The 17,741-nt window shown below is 41.6% G+C and overlaps 1 protein-coding gene across 1 annotated transcript in view; it reads left to right on the top strand.

Moving 5' to 3' along the window:
- Positions 1-17,741, top strand: part of LOC139161887 (A.superbus venom factor 1-like) — a 131,615-nt gene that overhangs the window by 19,733 nt on the left and 94,141 nt on the right. Inside the window, exons 2-9 of the mRNA XM_070741583.1 lie at positions 1,326-1,518; positions 3,125-3,287; positions 5,426-5,496; positions 5,969-6,060; positions 7,280-7,362; positions 8,442-8,532; positions 13,584-13,686; positions 14,040-14,160. Coding sequence (XP_070597684.1) covers positions 1,326-1,518; positions 3,125-3,287; positions 5,426-5,496; positions 5,969-6,060; positions 7,280-7,362; positions 8,442-8,532; positions 13,584-13,686; positions 14,040-14,160 — 917 coding nt within the window. The remainder of the gene's footprint in view (positions 1-1,325; positions 1,519-3,124; positions 3,288-5,425; positions 5,497-5,968; positions 6,061-7,279; positions 7,363-8,441; positions 8,533-13,583; positions 13,687-14,039; positions 14,161-17,741) is intronic.

Raw genomic sequence — 17,741 nt, 5'->3', positions numbered from 1 at the left:
ATGGCACGCACATCTTGCCGCCTTGAGCACCACTTTGTAAGTCTTAATATGAGCTCTTACAAGTGTTCGGTCGGATTCAGACTTACTCTTCCTCCATTGCTTCTCTAGACGTCTCTTCTGGCATTTCAACTCCCGGAGCTCCTCGGTAAACCCAGGAGCTCTCCGGGGTCTAGTGTCATGGAGAGGTCGCAACGGCACAATCCGGTCAAGAGCCTACGTCGCAGCCTTGTTCCAGGCTACAGCAAGAGCTCTGCCGAACTGTGGATGAGTGCATCTGGTAAAACCCCAAGCGCCCTCTGAAAGCCCTCAGGGTCCATCAGGTATCTGGGGCAGAACCACCTAGTTGGTTCCGCCTCCCTGCGGGGAAGGATTGGAGCCAGGAAGTCAAGCCGCAGTAGAAAATGGTCTGGCCATGACAAAGGCAACACTTCTAAGCCCCTTAGTATCAGACCATTACTCAGTTGCTCAGAGAGGAATACCATGTCGGGTGCGTGCCCCCCCCTTGTGAGTCAGACCCTGTACTACTTGAGTCAGGTCCATGGCTGTCATGGTGGCCATGAACTCCTGCGGTAGCCCATAGGTTTCACAGAGCGATGGTAGGTTAAAGTCCCCCAAGACAATAAGTCTGGGGAACCCTACCGCCAGCCCGGCTACCTCCTCTAGCAGCACAGGCAGGGCTGTTGACATGTAGCTGGGAGGCAGTCATGCTAGATGGGGTAATTAGAAGGAAAAAGCAGCTCCATTATTGCAAAAAAATGGGCCATTTTCATCCTTTTTTCGCAAAAATGGGATGGGCAAAGGGTCTGGGAATCTTGCAGGGAGCTCTGGGTACCGGGAGATGGGAAAAATGCCCTCGTTTTGTCAAAATCTAGAAACTTTGCAGCCAAATTTCAGCAACATAGTTTCAAGTGTAGGGCTCTGCAAATGGGGTACTAGAAGACTGTATACAAGCTGGGAATTGCCTGACCTTGGATGAAGGCACAATTCTATTCTTCTTCTTCAAATCTGTGATCAAACTCTTCTTTCATAGAAAATGTTGTCCTTTAAGTTGCAAGGGGATACTGCATTGTTCATTATAATGTGATCACATTACAATACAGTTTACTGTAATGGTCACTCCCATTTTATAACCCCTAAATCTCTTTTAAGTGATATAAAGATTTACTAATTTTTAAACTGTATTTGGAAGCTTTCTAGATCACAAAAGAACAGTGGTTCTAACCATTGATTTCTCCACTTTCCTAAAAGAAGAGGTTATGGAGATGCATCATCAAATGCCTCACTTTTCCTAAGCAGACTAACTCTTTTCTTTTCTTCTTCTGCAGCTACACCCTCATCACCCCTGGTGTCCTGCGAACAGACACAGATGAGCAAATTTTGGTGGAGGCCCATGGAGACAATGCTCAAAAACAGCTTGACATCTTGATTCAGGATTTTCCACGGAAGCAGAAAACCTTGTTCCAAAAAAGAGTAGATATGAATCCAGCAGAAGGCATGCTGGTCACTCCAACTATAAAGGTGGGTGTATGGTGATGGTTGCAATACAGTCTGTTGTATCCCTCCCCCCACCCCCCAAAAAAAATCAAGGTAAAATCCTGCTCATCCTGCTTGAGAGGATGTGCCATGCACTTTAGAAGAAAGAACGTGATTGCACTGTCAGATATTGAGAGTATAACTCAAGGAGGGGGGAAAAACCCCAAAGTTATGGGATACATATGTATTTATTTTGCAGTTCTTATTGTCACGATTGATGAAGGATTCTGCACAGCATTTCATAGCATACTAGTAAAAATATTATAAACGTGTAGATCAAAATCAGTATCAAAACCAAAAGTTAACCCTAGGAAGAAACCAAAAGAAAACCTGACACATACAAAGTATAGCAAAATTAAAGTGATTAATAAATCAAAACTGCTAAGGTAGCTTTTAGAACAGATTGTTAAAGATTCTGAATCATTCTAAATTTAGTGGTCAGTAAAAGTAGGATGTTATTGAGCTGAAGAGCTGAATTTTCAGATTTTGAATATAGATATTTCAGAAAACTCCAAAGACTTTTGGACAACCTTTTTTTCTCCTTTACCCAGGAAGGAGAAATTTGGTTTAGTCTGTATGCTGATAGAACTGTTTACTCTCAACATGAACAATGGTAAGGGAGAAAAAAGAAGAATGCTGAATAGTATATAAAACCAATCTGTTTCCAATAGTGCTGAATAGTCCAGAGGGCTTCAGTGTTGAAATCTTATTCCCTGACCAAATCCCATCCCAGGCTTTACTAAGTCCAACTTTGCTAGTACTTGAGCCCAAAGAAGCCCAGCTACTGGCATCTGGAGGGACAGATACTGAGAAAAGTTCTGCAAATTGGACCATAATCTCATCAAAAGAAATTAATCTCCTGACTGCCAGACCTTCTATGTTGGAGTTATGGACAGATTTGTTCATAGAGGTAAAAGTGGTATGGGTTAGCCTGTGTGTATCCCTGTGTATTTGGATAATCCTATAATTGCCCAAAGAAAAATGATAAACAGAAAGAGAGAATAGCTCTTATATGATTGTAGAGCTACAGTGTGCAGCCCAGATGGCAGGATTCATTATGTGCTAGGATTCATGTTTCTCCAGGTTGAGATAGTCGACCAGAAAAGTTTATTTTGGGTGAGGATTCTCTCATTCTCCTTTGTCTTGAACTTGAAATTAGGGGCTGAGGTTTCTTGGTGTGTAAATTAGGAGGGGAAAAGGCCAAGGAGAAAAAGGTTATGGGTACATGGCAGTGGGCAATGGACACCAAATGTAACTTGGAAGAGCAGAATGGCAAGGCAAGGCGAGATCTCGTGGATATGTTCTTCATTAGTTTCATTGACTGTGTTGCTTTAGCTGGACACTATAGGGCCTCTCCATAGCCTCCTGCGAGAAAAGATCAAAAACTGACTTAGCAGAAGCCAGAAATATGATTTTTAATATTTAATAAATCTATGTGTGGCATTCTGTGATCCTCTTTGTTTTCATTTTTGGCCCAGTAGAGCATTTTAGAATGTTTTAGTGTTGTTGCCTAGTGGTAAGGAATGAGGCCTCTGGTGGCCTTTAGCAATGATTACATTTGAAGCTCTGCTCCACTCATCTTATCATCCAGATTCCTGCAAAAGACCTTAATAAGGAGTCCAGGCAAAATCAGTATGTGGTTATTCAAGTAACAGGTCCTCAAGTGAGCTTGGAAAAGGTGGTTCTCCTTTCTTACCAGAGTGGCTTTGTGTTCATCCAGACAGATAAAGGCATCTATACACCGGGCTCTCCAGGTAAACTCTTCTTCTGTATCTATTTCTTCACTCCCCTGTGTTGCCACTCTAGTTACCGGTATGTGATGAATAAGGCTATAAACAAAACCATTCCTGGGATTTTTTATTTATTCGAGATATTTCCAGAGAGTGAGGGAATGGAAGAATGTATGTCTAGTGAATGTTGGCATTGGTGATACTGAGAAATCAAGCTTATAAAGTTCAGAAAAGATTTAAGAAACCCATTGATGGATGACAGGTGGACTTCAACTTCCAGAATTCCCGAGCTAGCATGATTGGCTTAGGAATTCTGGGAATTGGAGTCCACAAGTCATAGAAGAGCCAACTTTGCCTACCCCTGTTCCAGTGGAATGTAATCACAAATTAGGAAGGGAATGGAGAAGTCCAATAAAATAAACACAGTAAGATTTTTTTAGAGAAGAAAATGTGTAATCTTGAAAGCTTTTTCTTTCCAGAAAGGCCTTTTCTTTAGCTTTCCTTTGAAGAACTAGGTGGTGTTTTTGTCTAAGGTACAGAAGGTCTAGACTGAAGTAATCTAGAAACATTTATTCCATATTAAACCCATTAGCATTTAAAGTGCCTGAGGTGCTGTTTTGACCTAATCACCTGTTTTTCTAGAAACTGTCCCACATCTACTTTTAGGGTTTACAGTGAGTCTGGCAGACAGTTGCTGTCATGGTTGAGACTTGGCTCACTTTGCAAACAGCCAGATGAGTAAAATGGGAGAAGGGAATAGATTAGAATGTAGGGGAGTTATAGTGGAGGAATGGGGGAGGGGGGGGTTGCAAAGTGCACTTGGAGCCTCAGAACCAAAGACATCTGCTGAGAAAGTCTACTAGATGGACATTCCATTAGCCAAACAAACTCAACTGACCTGACAATAATGATTGGATGGAATAAAGGGGAAAATTTAACTATGCTGTTTGCATGTGAAAATGTTAGTACAGTGGTACCTCTACTTAAGAACTTAATTCGTTCCATGACCAGGTTCTTAAGTAGAAAAGTTTGTAAGTAGAAGCAATTTTTCCCATAGGAATCAATGTAAAAGCAAATAATGCATGCAAACCCATTAGGAAAGAAATAAAAGCTCAGAATCTGGGTCTGAGGAGGAGAAAGAAGAGGAGGATGACAGTCGCTGCGGAAGGAAGAAGGTGAGGTGAGGGGAATAAAAAAAATCCAAAACTTCAAGGCTTAAAAAAAAAGAGGAACTCTGAGGCATCGATGAGGAGCACGTGCCTCCCATACACCTGGCGCGAGGCTGCCTCCCATACACTGTGCCAGAGAGAGAAAACCAGGTGGGCTAGAGGAACCTCCCACTACTTTGACCGAAAGGCAGTGGCTGCTGCTATCTGCTTCCTCTTCCTTCCCATGCTGAAGGGTTTCCCTCTCCTCTCGCTTGCTCGCTTTGTAGCCAGTGCCTTTCCTTCACTGTGGTGACTCCTTGGTTTGGCTGAAGCTGAGTTGATTTGGCCAGGGCGAACCGCCCCCTTTTGCCTTTCCACGCCCAGATGCTCCGGGAGGTAACCTTGTGCTAGGTGTGTGGGAGGCAGCACGAGGGAGTCACCACAATGAAGTGGTTTATTCCCTCTCCAAGCGCCCAGAGAAAGGAAAATGCTTTGTTTGCTCTGGACTGCCAAAGCCTCCTTAACCACCGCCAAAAGGCTCCTCTGGCAGCCCTGAAAAGCTCAAGATGGCCGGGATTAAAGGGGGAATGGCAGGAAACTGGATGGGTCTTCATGCCATTATTACATTTCCTGGGAAATTTTTCCGGGCTCGGGTTCTTAAGTAGAAAATGGTTCTTAAGAAGAGGCAAAAAAATCTTGAACACCCAGTTCTTATCTAGAAAAGTTCTTAAGTAGAGGTACCACTGTATTGGCTTTGCTACTTCCGTATTCATGTTGGCTCAGGCTCAGTAAATTATACTCTTGGTAATAAAAATATTCCAGGAATTTTTATTTGCTGTATGAATCATGTGTATCGTTGACAGCTACAAAATATCAGACCAATTACGACAATACTTTTTTTAGGATGCAAGCACATCAATCAATCAATTTTTTATTATGGTCACAGATCAGCATGATACAAGGAAATATCTTCTGAATACTATCACAAATTACAGTTAGTCTCTTTTTTCTTAGTGAGATATCGTGTGTTTTCTATGGATCACAACATGCACAGGATGGACAAAACTGTGATTGTCGAGTTTCAGGTGAGAATCATGTCTGCAATCCTGTGTCCCCTGAACAAAGATTGGTTGTTAATTATTTTTTGTTCGGTTGTTGATAACCTAGTGCTCCACCTACTGGATTGCATTTGCTTTCTATATTATTTATTTATTTATTTATTTATTTATTTATTTATTTATTTATTTATTTATTTATTTATTTATTTATTTATTTATTTATTTATTTATTTATTTATTTATTTATTTATTTATTTATTTATTTATTTATTTATTTATTTATTTATTTATTTATTTATTTATTTATTTATTTATTTATTTATTTATTTATTTATTATTTAATTGAACTTTTATGCTGCCCCTCTCCGAGGACTCACACAGAAATGACATCACATAGAAAATCTAGTATTCCATCTGGGGGTTGATGATATAGAATGCATAGGAAATAATATGCAACATTTTTTTTCAACACACATCTATTTTATTTCCTTGTGCCCAGACTCCACAAAACATTGTTGTCAGTTCTAATCCAGTCAACCCATCTTCCAACCCATCCTTGATCCGGCCTTACAATTTACCAGAACTTGTCAGGTAATTTAACATGAATATTGTCATAAGGCAACCTGTTTTGGAAACAAGGTTAAACTCTGATGGTGGGAAAACATTCAACTGTTAAAGACTGGTGGCTATAAAATAAAGCTGTACTGTATGTTGTCTTTTAGCTTGCTTTTCAGATCAATTATTAAAGTATGAAAAATCCAGTTTTAATATTTTGCATTTGTTCATCACATTTCTATTTCCTTTGGTTTTTTGGGAGACTGGAGCAGCCCATGTGGGATATAATGTTATTTGTATGGAAATTCTGTGAAATTGAGTGGACAAAAAATGATAGAATTTCATCACCATCATTTTAGTTAAATGAGTAAAAAGAAATTAGTTGCAGAAGAGACACATTTCAGTTTCTACATATTTGAATCTGAAGATTTCTGAATCAGGCATTTTCTTCCTCTTTTACACTTATTCTCCATAATTCTATTAATATGAAGAAGAGGCCTTGGATCCTTTGTTCATATCATATTATCTTGGCTTCAGGAGTTGTGGGTGCTGCAACACTGAAGGTTTTCAAGAAGAGATTGAATAGTCATTTGTGTGGAATGGTACAGAGTCTTCTGCTTGAACAGAGAGTTGGATTAGAAGACTTTCAAAATCTCTTCTAACCAGTGGTGGGATTGGAACAAATTAGCAATCGGTTCTCTGCCCAGTTGCTGGGTGAGCGTGGCCATGGGGCATAGTCTACCATGGTGGGGTGGGCATTTTTGGCTTCCCCAGGCTCCAGAGGCTTTCCTTGAGTCTCCAGGGAGGTGGAAACGGCATTCCCCCGGACATCAGAGGCCCTCTGGAGACCAAAAACAAGCTCATTTCTGGTACTTCTGGTAGACCTGTTTTTTGCCCTCTGAGGCTCCAGAGGCTTTCCTGAAGCCTCCCGGTGGGCAAAAACAGTCTTCCCTGGGCACAGGAGGCCATCCAAAGGCCGGAAACAGGATTGTTTCTAGATTTCTGCTGTGCCCATTTTTCATCCCCACACTTATCTCGAATCCAAAATGGGCCATGTGGAGATTCCTGGAAGGGGGTGGGCAGGGTCAGCCAGTCCTGGAAGAAACCATTTTAGTGAACCAGATTAAAATTAACATCTGGTTCACCCGAACCAGTCTGAACCACTGGAAACCACCCCTAAGTCTGTTATTCTTTATTCTCTTTTGTCATAAATTGATTGTAAGCAGTGAATAATCTCTTCATTTTCTTTCTATAGTTTTGGGACATGGAAGGCTGTGGCCAAGTATGAACATTCACCAGAGGAGAGCTATACTGCATATTTTGATGTCAGAGAATATGGTAAGAAAGATAATTTCTGTTCAACATAACTATTTTTTGATCCTGGGTTTTATCCCCTTTGATGGCTGCTATGATCTCTCCTGGAAAGTTATGAGAGACAATATGGTCTAATGGTTGTTGTGGTTGGCTTCAGGCCAGCTCCTGTGGCTGGGGATTTTGATGAAGAGCAGTAGGAGTCATCTGTTTACAGAAGACCAGTCTGGCTGCAGCACGAAGCAGAAGCATCAGACAGCGAACCAGAGTCAGAGGTAGGGAAAGACAGGGAGCAGGAAGAGACAGCAGAGACAGACAGGGGAATGGTTTCTGCCAGCCCTCCAGCCAGAGGTTCCTCGGAATCAGAAGGGGAAGAAGTAATGAGTAACCCTATTCTGATTCCTTGGGTGAGGAGAATATTGGGAAGGCAGAAGCAGCTGCGCAAGTTTAGAAACAAATTATAGAACACAGCTGATAAGGTTTAATGATGCTACTAAGACCCTGATTAAAAAGGGATGGTCGGAGTGCATTGTATGGGTGATTATCATTTGAGTTTTGAAGAGAGAAATATTGTTACAGCATGGTTTTGTTTTGGTCTGGATTTCTTTGACACTCAAGCAGGAAGGGCAGTGGAGACTTGAGTGTGTACCTCTGACCTTCTGGGTTAATAAATCAGCATTGGTCTTGCATTCAAGGAGGCATACAGCCTCGGTATATAAAATAAACCTTTTTGTTTTATTGCTCCCCTGTTGTGTGCTTGATTTATTACCTTGCTCTTGGGTGGCTAGAAGTCAGGCAGAACAGTGGTTAAAGTACCAGGCTAGAAACTGGGAGACTGAGTTCTACTATGATCTTAGCCATGAAAGCCAGCTGGGTTGCCTTGGCCAATCATTGTCTCTCAACTCAGTCCACTTCACAGGGTTGTTGTGGGGAAAATAGGAGGAGAAAGATATGTCAGATGTGCCCATTGCCTTGAGTTATTTGTAAAAATAATAAAGGTAAAATATAAATAAATAAATGATAAAATATATTGAATTAAACTCAGAAGATACATCCTCTGTCAGTGCTAGACTTCTACTGTTTCACCTGGTGTTTTTTTCCTGTAGTGTTGCCAAGCTTTGAAGTCCGTTTGCAACTATCAGAGAAGTTTCTTTACATTGATGGCAATACAGATTTTGAAGTGTCTATCACTGCAAGGTATGATTATTTTTGAGTAGCTAAAGCAATTTATTTTGGCAGTGGGTAACATCTGTATGAAAGGGATTTTCTTTGGATCATAATATTCAGAAAAATACAATTTGGAGACTAGTCCTGATCTGAACATATTTACTTGAAATTTATTTCACAAATACAATATTACAAAATAGTCTTTAGACTTTATTTAGCTTTGTTAGTCTGATTACTACAGGCCAGTTAGCTTGACATCAGTTGTAGTTAAAATGATGGAGACTCTACTCAAAAAGAGGATAAATCAGCATCTAAAAAACAATAACTTATTGGACCCAAATCAGCATGGCTTTACTGAAGGCAAATCGTGTCAGACTAATCTCATTGAGTTCTTTGACTATGTCACAAAGGTGTTGGATCAAGGTGGTGCCGTGGATATTGCCTATCTGGACTTCAGCAAAGCCTTTGATACGGTTCCACATAAAGAGCTGATAGATAAATTAGTGAAGATTGGACTTAATCCCTGGATAGTTCAGTGGATTTCAAGCTGGCTGAAGCATAGACATCAGAGAGTTATTGTTAATGGCGAGTATTCTGAGCAGAGACAGGTTACAAGCGGTGTGCCACAAGGGTCTGTTCTGGGTCCTATTCTTTTTAATATGTTTGTGAGTGACATAGGGGAAGGTTTGGTAGGGAAGGTTTGCCTATTTGCCGATGACTCTAAAGTGTGCAATAGGGTTGATATTCCTGGAGGGGTCTGTAATATGGTAAATGATTTAGCGTTACTAGATAAATGGTCAAAGCAATGGAAACTGCAGTTTAATGTTTCCAAATGTAAAATAATGCACTTGGGGAAAAGGAATCCTAAATCTGAGTATTGCATTGGCAGTTCTGTGTTAGCAAAAACTTCAGAAGAGAAGGATTTAGGGGTAGTGATTTCTGACAGTCTCAAAATGGGTGAGCAGTGTGGTCGGGCAGTAGGAAAGGCAAGTAGGATGCTTGGCTGCATAGCTAGAGGTATAACAAGCAGGAAGAGGGAGATTGTGATCCCCTTATACAGAGCGCTGGTGAGACCACATTTGGAGTACTGTGTTCAGTTCTGGAGACCTCACCTACAAAAAGATATTGACAAAATTGAACGGGTCCAAAGACGGGCTACAAGAATGGTGGAAGGTCTGAAGTATAAAACGTATCAGGAAAGACTTAATGAACTCAATCTGTATAGTCTGGAAGACAGAAGGAAAAGGGGGGACATGATCGAAACATTTAAATATGTTAAAGGGTTAAATAGGGTTCAGGAGGGAAGTGTTTTTTACAGGAAAGTGAACACAAGAACAAGGGGACACAATCTGAAGTTAGTTGGGGGAAAGATCAAAGGCAACATGAGAAAGTATTATTTTACTGAAAGAGTAGTAGATCCTTGGAACAAACTTCCAGCAGACGTGGTTGGTAAATCCACAGTAACCGAATTTAAACATGCCTGGGATAAACATATATCCATTCCCTGTGATACCAAACTCAATTATCACTTATAGGTTTAACACTGCATCTTTTTACTGTCAAGGGTAGAGTGTAGCCCAGTCATAAAAATGATCAGAGGGGGAATAATCAAATTCATTTTTCAGAGAAATTATTATAATAAAAAATGTCCTAATCCCATTGCCCCACTATTTAGGAAATTGCAGGCATGTTCCTTTCAGGAATCTCTTAGTTATTTTAATGATTGATTTCAATTTTATTAAGGCTTTAATTGTGGTATTTTTTCTACTCGCTACTTTTCATTATTGCAAGTTAACTTGAGTGTTGAAATGAAGAGAATGGTGAAGTATACATTAAGTAATCAGAAAATAAAGTGGGCAAAGGATGAAGGAACACCACTCCTCTCAAATTCTCCTGCCCACCTTGAGCATCCGAAAAGACAAAGCCTTGGAGAACGATGCCTGAATGAGTAGAGCTGACAAAATAAGGAATTATGAGAAATAGGTCAATGCCCTCCCTGATGTACCCCACTTGTATCAAAGGAGATCAGTACAAAAAGCAAGGATGTATAATTTAAAGTGACCAGATTGTAACTTCAGTAAAGTGGGACACAGAAGAGGGGCAGGGTCTGATGGCCATGGCAGCAGGAACCTTTCCTCTCTCTTGGAAAGGTTCCAAATCCCCACTGCCCGGGGGTTCTGGTCCTTCTGAACCAGATGGGATCTTTCCTGAGGGGAAGGTGATGCAGGGGATGCTTCCAGGGGTCTGGTAGGGACTGGCATACCCCACCAGATGAACTGGCCTAGTCTTTCACCGGCTGTTGTATGAAGCTGGCCAGGCAGCCATGCCTGAGCCAACACAGCCATGGAGATAATACAATGCCGGGATGGAAAACTGAGCAGTAACATCTGGAAAGAGCTGGAGGAGTTACTTACAGAGAGAGGAAGGGATTTGAATCCGATGCTGGTGAGTTGAAAGTGATCGAAAGGGATTTTGGATTCTTGTTTTTCGATTGGATTTTTAAAGGAGCTAAAACAGCCAGAAATAGAGGAAGCAGCTATTTTGCAAGGTAGCGTATGGCAAAAGCTTCAGAAAGTAGCAAATTGCCCAAGATTGGATTTTTAAGATACCTAATTGTTTTTAAATTTGCCCTTTTGAATCGGGAATCTTAAATTCTCATTGTGGAGGCTGTTTTCTTTTTATTTATAAATGAAGAGGAATGTTAAATACCAGAAGAGGAATACTAAATACTGGAAGATCTGGAAAATTTGTCATCTAGTGCCATTGTGTGGCCGGAGGAAATATATCAGCTTGTTTGTGCAAGGATTTTGACATTGTTGTTATCTGCTTGGTTATCTGTTTGGCCTTCACACTGCCTAGCTATGAGAAAGGAGGATCAGCTATGGCGTGGAAGGAAGAAAATATTTAAGATGAAATCGACTGAACTGATTGAACTAATTGAATTGATTGAACTGTCTGAACTGTCTGAAAACACATTGGATAATACAATTTGAAATGACGTTTGAGATATTTTAAAGAAAACCCAGAAGATAGCAAAAAGATAACAGCCCTACAAAGAAGAGGAAGAGGACTGAGCTTTTCTTACAAAATTATAAAATATAAAAGGAAAGGATTATGTATAATGAATTGGAATTATTAATGATTTAATTTTAAAGTTTATTATTATAGAAAGTATAATAAATAAATAAATAAATAAGAGATCAATAATGTTAAAATGGAAGGATTGAATAAGGAGTGAAAATTCAAATGGTTATGAATGAGAAAATTGAAAACAGTTATGATTATGATTATTATGGATGAGAAAATTGAAAATGGCTATGATTATTTTGGATGATTATTACTCGATATTTTTATTGACTGTCTGAATTATACATTGATTATGTGATTTATAGTGATAAATAAAATAGGAGGAAAGGGAAAAGGGAAAAAGGATATAATATTATATAATATAACACAAGTTATGATTATTAAAGGAGGATTAATATGGGATTATAACTAGTATTGATTATGTTAGGTTTGACAGCGAAAGACAGACAAGTAAGGAAAAGTTGAATTTATTATTATTATTGTTGTTGTTGTTGTTACTATTATTTATGGGATTTGTATGCCGCCCCTCTCCGTAGACTCGGGGCGGCTTAAATTAAATAGATTAGGGAAGATTATCACATTGAGTTTGATAGTGGAAGATATATAAAATAGGGAAAATATATAGATTACAGAAACATATAGATTAGGGAAGATTATCATGCTGTAATTGCTAGTGAAAATAATTAGAGTAGGGAACATTATTTCACTGGGTATGACAGTGATGCATAGATTAGGGAAGATAATTACACTGGGATTGGCAGTGGAATTTATTGATTAGGGAATATTATTATACTAAGAATTGCAGTGGAAAATATATAGACTAGGGAAGAATATTACTATATTGGGTTTTCGAATGAATGATACTTTTCTTGAAAAATAATGGAACAATATGATATATAATGATTTTGATTTGTTAAAACAGAAATATCAGTATAATGAAAAAAATGAAAAAAATGAAGCGAATAGGAAATATACTTTAAATTTGTAATAATAACCCCTCCTCCTATGTATATTGATATTGTTATAATTAGATTAAGACATGATGTGAATGGTATTTTTTCTCTTTCCTTCCTGGGATTAAGAGAGAAGTAAATTTGGAAATCTCTTTTGTTAAGGGCAGCTACGATAAAATGAGGATTTAAAAAGCAAGAATGCAAAAAATGGACTGCAGCACGATGGCATAGTTTTGAATAACAGCAAATAGCCAAGAGAAATTTAGATAGCTAATAGCACTTTGAATTCAAATGAAGGTGAAGAATAATATCTGAAATCCGGATGATAGTATTTGAAAAGGATGAATGATATGTACCAAAATAAATTGGATAAACAATTAAGAAAATTGGATTAAGAATTTGGCATATGATATTATATTGTATTGTATTTTAATTTGAGGTATGTGAATCTCTGTAAGGTGTGGAAAAACAATAAAAATTTATACCGCGGGACCCCATTGATGGGGTGGTAGTGGTGGTGGTGGTGGTGGACGAACAACTGAAAAATTTCTACAGAAGTTTACCTCAGCATTTGTTTTCCCACTTAATAGTGTTAGTGTGGGCTTCACCTCAAAGAAAGCGGTTTCCCTACTCTTTACCCCCCCAACACCAGAGAGGTGCATACTTGGTTACTTCTCCAACCCGCTGATCTCTCTCTTTGTCTCTCTTTCTCATTGTTGGGCATGCACCAAGCAACCCGTAGCCAATAGTGCAAAAGATTCAGGCCACTGCTTCATGTTTTTCTCCCCCTCCACTTTGCATCAGCCGATTTTGGGCAGCTGAGCTGCTTGCTGGGCAATCCCTTCAAGCCATGAGATCACCCGGCATCAAAGGATGAAGAACTGTTCCTGTTCCAACGCAATCTGTTCCAACGCAATCTGAAAAAAATCAGGATTTTTAAAAATGTTGCGGGACATGGGACAAATTGCTCAAAAGCGGGACTGTCCCGCCAAAGTCCCGCCTTAGTATAATTGGGCCTTTACTTTCATTATGTCATTACAGGTACTTGTATGGAAAGAAAGTGGAAGGTGTGGCCTTTGTCCTCTTTGGAGTGATAATAGATGGTGTTAAAAAGAGCATTCCAGAGTCACTCACAAGAATTCCGGTAAAATGTAACAGGAGTGTTTGCATATAGGAGTGTGATTGTGGTTTATCTGTCAGATCTTTTAGGGAGAAAAAATCCACTAGAAGGCTAAGCTACTATAGTGAGATTGACTATAATAACATAATTTTGCAAGCCTGGTTGTGCTATAATTCCCTTTCCTTCTAATAATTCAGTGAATAAGGGAGTGTGTGCCTGAGTCTCTTCTGAATTTTATCTAGATGTTTTGGGCTTATATTTTACCCCTTGCTGCTTTGACCAAAGAGTCTGCATCACTCCATCAAGGTCGTTATTTACATTGTGGCAGACCACTTGATTTCCTTCCTTGTTTTTAATTATTTTTCATTTATTTACAGATTATTGAAGGGGATGGAGATGCAACACTAGAAAGACAGAAACTACGTTCCCGATTTCCAAATCTCAATGAGCTTGTTGGGCATACTCTGTATGTATCTGTAACAGTGATAACAGAATCAGGTGAGCAAGGCTGGGAGAAAACTAAATTCTTTCTTTGAATACAAACATATTACACTTTTAAAAATTAACAGATTACAATATTAAATACCAGGGACTGAAAATAACTAAATAAAAGAAAACAAACTATCACCAGAATACATCATTGATTTGTGAATTGGTTTTTAAATCCTCCCTTTCCACAATGATTAGTCACCTTTATCCCACAAAATCCACCATATTATTGTGGATAAATCTCTCTTAATTCACTCTAAATGTTTAGTAAAATGAATCAAAACTTTCTAAATTAGATTAAAGGGGATGTTCTATCTAAAATGTTGCCCTGTATGAACTGTATCTATTCATTTTTCCATTAAAACTATTTCTAATTATTTGGAGTGTTAGGCCTAAATTTGGAAGAGGGGTGGCATATCCATCCATCCATCCATCCATCCATCCATCCATCCATCCATCCATTTATTTATTTATTTATTTATTTATTTATTTATTTATTATTTAGATTTGTATGCCGCCCCTCTCCGAAGACTCGGGGCGGCTCACAACAAGATAGAACAAATCATAAATAATTCAGATAACTTTAAAATGTATACAAGATTTAAAAGAACCCCATATACTAACAGACGCACACACAAACATACCATACATAAATTAAACATGCCGGGGGAGGTGTTTCAATTCCCCCATGCCTGATGGCAGAGGTGGGTTTTAAGGAGTTTACGGAAGGCAGGGAGAGTAGGGGCAGTTGTAATCTCTGGGGGGAGTTGGTTCCAGAGAGTTGGTGCCGCCACAGAGAAGGCTCTTCCCCTGGGGCCCACCAACCGACATTGTTTAGTTGACGGGACCCGGAGAAGGCCCACTCTGTGGGACCTAATCGGTCGCTGGGATTCGTGCGGCAGGAGGCGGTCTCGGAGATATTCTGGTCCAGTGCCATGAAGGGCTTTAAAGGTCATAACCAACACTTTGAATTGTGACCGGAAATTGATCGGCAGCCAATGCAGACTGCGGAGTGATGGTGAAACATGGGCATACCTAGGTAAGCCTATGACTGCTCTCGCAGCTGCATTCTGCACGATCTGAAGTTTACGAACACTTTTCAAAGGTAGCCCCATGTAGAGAGCATTACAGTAGTCGAACCTCGAGGTGATGAGGACATGAGTGACTGTGAGCAATGAGTCCCGGTCCAGATAGGGCTGCAACTGGTGCACCAGGCGAACCTGGGCAAACGCCCCCCTCGCCACAGCTGAAAGATGGTTCTCTAATGTGAGCTGTGGATCGAGGAGGACGCCCAAGTTGTGGACCCTCTCCGAGGGGGTCAATAATTCCCCCCCCCCAGGGTAATGGACGGACAGATGGAATTGTCCTTGGGAGGCAAAATCCACAGCCACTCCATCTTATCCGGATTGAGTTTGAGTCTGTTGACACCCATCCAGGCCCCAACAGCCTCCAGGCACCGGCACATCACTTCCACTGCTTCGTTGACTGGGCATGGGGTGGAGATGTAAAGCTGGGTATCATCAGCGTACTGATGATACCTCACCCCATGTCCTTGGATGATCTCACCCAGCGGTTTCATGTAGATATTAAATAGCAGGGGGGAGAGGACCGACCCCTGAGGCACCCCACAAGGGAGAGACCTCGGAGCCGACCTCTGACCCCCCACTAACACCGACTGCGACCGGCCAGAGAGGTAGGAGGAGAAACACTGAAGAACAGTGCCTCCCACCCTCAACCCCTCCAGCCGGTGCAGAAGGATACCATGGTCGATGGTATCGAAAGCCGCTGAGAGGTCAAGGAGCACCAGGACAGAGGATAAACCCCTGTCCCGGGCCCGCCAGAGATCATCTATCAACGTGACCAAAGCAGTTTCCATGCTGTAACTGGGCCTGAAACCCGACTGCTGGGGACCTAGATAATCGGCTTCTTCCAAGGACCATTGGAGCTGGAGTGCCACCACCTTCTCAACAACTTTCCCCATAAAGGGAAGATTGGAGACTGGACGATAGTTATTAAGTACGGCTGGGTCCAGGGAAGGCTTCTTGAGGAGGGGGCGCACGAGCGCTTCTTTATAGAGTGTTGGAAAGACTCCCCTCCCCAAGGAAGCATTGGTAATCTCCTGGACCCAGCTCCGTGTCACCTCCCTGCTTGCCGAAACCAACCAGGAGGGACACGGATCCAGTAAACAGGTGGCGGAACTCACAGCTCCAATGGCCTTGTCCACTTCATCAGGTGTCACCAGATCAAACTCTTCCCAGACAGGTGGACAAGTATGTGCCCCAGTCACCTCGACTGACTCGTTGTCAGTCGACTCTGTTTTCCAATTGGAGTCGAGATCAGCCCGGATCTGAGCGACTTTATCAGCGAAAAATGTGTTAAAATCCTCGGCACTGCTCTGTAAGGGCTCCCCAACTCCCCCCTGGTTAAGAAGGGAGCGGGTCACCCTAAACAGAGCGGCCGGGCGGGATTCCGCTGATGCAATCAAGGCGGCATGGTACGTGCATCTTGCCGCCTTGAGCGCCACTTTGTAAGTCTTAATAAAAGCTCTTACAAGTGTTCAATCAGATTCAGACCTACTCTTCCTCCATCGCTTCTCTAGACGTCTCTTTTGGCGTTTCAACTTTCGGAGCTCCTCATTGAACCATGGAGCTCTACAGGGTCTAGCACCACGGAGAGGTCGCAAAGGCACAATCCGGTCAAGAGCCTCCGCTGCAGCCTTGTTCCAGGCCTCCGCAAGAGCCTCCGCCGAACTGTGGACGAGTGCCTCTGGAATAACCCCAAGCGCCCTCTGAAAGCCCTCTGGGTCCATCAGGCATCTGGGGCGGAACATCTTAATTGGTTCCGCCTCCCTGCGGGGAAGGATTGGAGCCAGGAACTCAAGCCGTAGTAGGAAATGGTCTGACCATGACAAAGGCAATGCTTCTAAGCCCCTTAGTCTCAGACCATTACTCAATTGCTCGGAAAGGAATACCATGTCAGGTGCGTGCCCTCCCTCGTGAGTCGGACCCTGTACTACTTGAGTCACGTCCATGGCTGTCATGGTGGCCGTGAACTCCTGTGCCAACCCAGAGGTTTCGCTGAGTGACGGCAGGTTGAAGTCCCCCAGGACAATAAGTCCGGGGAACTTCACCGCCAACCCAGCTACCTCCTCGAGTAGCACAGGCAGGGCTTTTGACACGCAGCTGGGAGGCAGGTACGTGAGAAATAAGCCCACCTGAACCCCTAAGTCCAACTTCATCAAGAGAGACTCGCAACCCGCAATTTCCGGAGCAATGAGTCTACGTAGGCAAAGGCTCTCCCTGGCTATAATAGCCACTCCTCCCCCCCTTCCCTGGGGTCGAGGTTGATGCCATATCTGAAACCCGGCTGGGCAGATTTCAGAGAGAGGAACACCTCCCTCTGGGCCCAGACAGGTTTCAGTAATACATGCCAGGTCGGCCTCCTCTTCCAGGATCAGATCCCGGATGAGGAGAGCTTTATTTACCACCGACCTGGCATTGAGCAGCAGCAACCTGAGCCCAGGGCCAGAGTTACACTCATCACCAGTACCCAAGATTGGGCTCACAGAGCCAGAACAAGGGATCGTTATT

This window comes from Erythrolamprus reginae, chromosome 2 (assembly GCF_031021105.1).
Source record: "Erythrolamprus reginae isolate rEryReg1 chromosome 2, rEryReg1.hap1, whole genome shotgun sequence".
Classification (NCBI taxonomy): domain Eukaryota; kingdom Metazoa; phylum Chordata; class Lepidosauria; order Squamata; family Dipsadidae; genus Erythrolamprus; species Erythrolamprus reginae.
The sequence above is the reverse complement of the archived record's forward strand: the minus strand, read 5'-3'. Positions and strand labels throughout refer to the sequence as shown.